Raw genomic sequence first — 1,686 nt, 5'->3', positions numbered from 1 at the left:
ACCCAGAGTGGGCAACAGCAGGACCCCAGTCCCCAGAATCCCAGAGTCCTAGGGCACCTCCCAGCCTCCTCCACCTCCTCCTACCCACCACATTTCACCCCTCCAGGGGCTCTCAGGCATGTCAGGTGTTGGAGTCTGGAACTCCCTGGGTTTGTGAGGGTCAGCTGTGTGTCAGGAGGTGGTGTTTGGGGTTGGGATGTGGAGGGTGGTGGGAGAAGGTTGAAGGTGGTTTGGTCTTCATTGGTCAGTGCTGCTGCCTCCATTGCCTGAGCCAGGAGAGATCAAAGGACAGGGCCTGGGCCAGGAGCCACCCTGCCAATGCCCCCAGGCTCGAGGAGAGTGGGACAAGACCAATTGTAAGCCCCAGGGAAACCTCAGGGCACTGATCAGAGGAACCTGGAGTCTCAGTACAGTTATTAGAGGTCTGAGCCCACACTGTGGCAGAAACTGAAGGTTTGAGTTCCCCTCTGCATTCTCTCCTCTGCTAGGTGTTGGGAGTCAGGGACTGTCATGTCCCAGGAAGGATCTGAGGTGTTCTGATCCTGGGCTCAGGTGTTTCCATGTTCCAAATCTCACAGCTGTGACCCTTTCCTGCCACAGTATGGCCTCACAGAAGGACCCAGACAAAATCTGGGAGGAGAAGCAGCACCCAGAGATCAAGTTGGAGCAGCCAAAGATCAGTTTGAAGGGAGAGGAGAAGGAGGAGAAAGAGGACAAGATGGAGGATGGTGATGCTGAGAAGAATGATGACTATGATGATGATGAGTATGAAGAGGAGGATAACCATGAGGATGAAGGTGATCAGGATGAGGAGGAAAAGGAATTTACAGAGGAGGATGAAGCCAGAGCTGGTCCCTCTGTGCCACCCAAGCAGCTGAATCAGTGCCCTGAGTGTGGGCAGAGCTTCCCACCTGGCTCTGAGCAGGTGAAGCACCACTGCCCCCAGCCTGGCCCCCGGCCCTTCGTCTGTGGTGACTGTGGCCAGAACTTCAAACTGAGCTCCCACCTCATCCGGCATTGCCGCTCCCACACCGGTGAGAGGCCATACAGCTGTGCTGAGTGTGGCAAGACCTTCACTCGCAAGTCTACCCTCACCAGGCACTGCAGTGTGCACAGCACTGAGAAGGCTTTCAGCTGCAGGGACTGCGGCAAGAGCTTCAAAGACAGCTCCACTCTCACCATCCATCGCCGCACCCACACCGGTGAGAGACCGTTCACCTGTGCTGACTGTGGCAAGAGCTTTAGCTACAGGGGGCAATCTCATTGCTCACCGCCGCACCCACACCGGTGAGAGACCGTTCACCTGTGCTGACTGTGGCAAGAGCTTCAGCCGCAGTGATCATATCATTGTTCACCGCCGCACCCACACCGGAGAGAAACCTTTCACCTGTGCTGACTGTGGCAAAAGCTTCAGCCTCAGGGGTCATCTCATTTCCCACCGCCGCACTCACACCGGTGAGAAGCCATATACCTGTGCAGATTGCGGTAACAGCTTCACCTGTAAGGTATACCTCAACAAGCACCGCTGCACCCACACCAGAGAGCAGCCTGTACTGTAGGGGGCATAAATCCACCTAGAATCTGTTGGGTAATCGTGACCCCTCTGAGCCTTTCCAGCACCAAAATCATCCTTTTTTCCTTTGCTGTTCTCAGGGACTGGGGACACCAGCAGCAGCAAACACCTCC

At 55.8% G+C, this 1,686-nt stretch overlaps 1 protein-coding gene across 1 annotated transcript in view; it reads left to right on the top strand.

The window, feature by feature from the left end:
* The window catches only part of LOC104301056 (olfactory receptor 14A16), a gene marked incomplete at its 3' end in the record, with an annotated part of 10,996 nt that extends 9,511 nt beyond the window's left edge, over positions 1–1,485 (top strand). Inside the window, exons 3-4 of the mRNA XM_054179555.1 lie at positions 614–797; positions 1,252–1,485. Coding sequence (XP_054035530.1) covers positions 614–797; positions 1,252–1,485 — 418 coding nt within the window. The remainder of the gene's footprint in view (positions 1–613; positions 798–1,251) is intronic.
* Positions 1,486–1,686: the final 201 nt, after the last annotated feature.

The sequence above is a fragment of the Dryobates pubescens genome, unplaced genomic scaffold, assembly GCF_014839835.1.
Source record: "Dryobates pubescens isolate bDryPub1 unplaced genomic scaffold, bDryPub1.pri scaffold_81_arrow_ctg1, whole genome shotgun sequence".
Lineage (NCBI taxonomy): Eukaryota > Metazoa > Chordata > Aves > Piciformes > Picidae > Dryobates > Dryobates pubescens.
The sequence above is the reverse complement of the archived record's forward strand: the minus strand, read 5'-3'. Positions and strand labels throughout refer to the sequence as shown.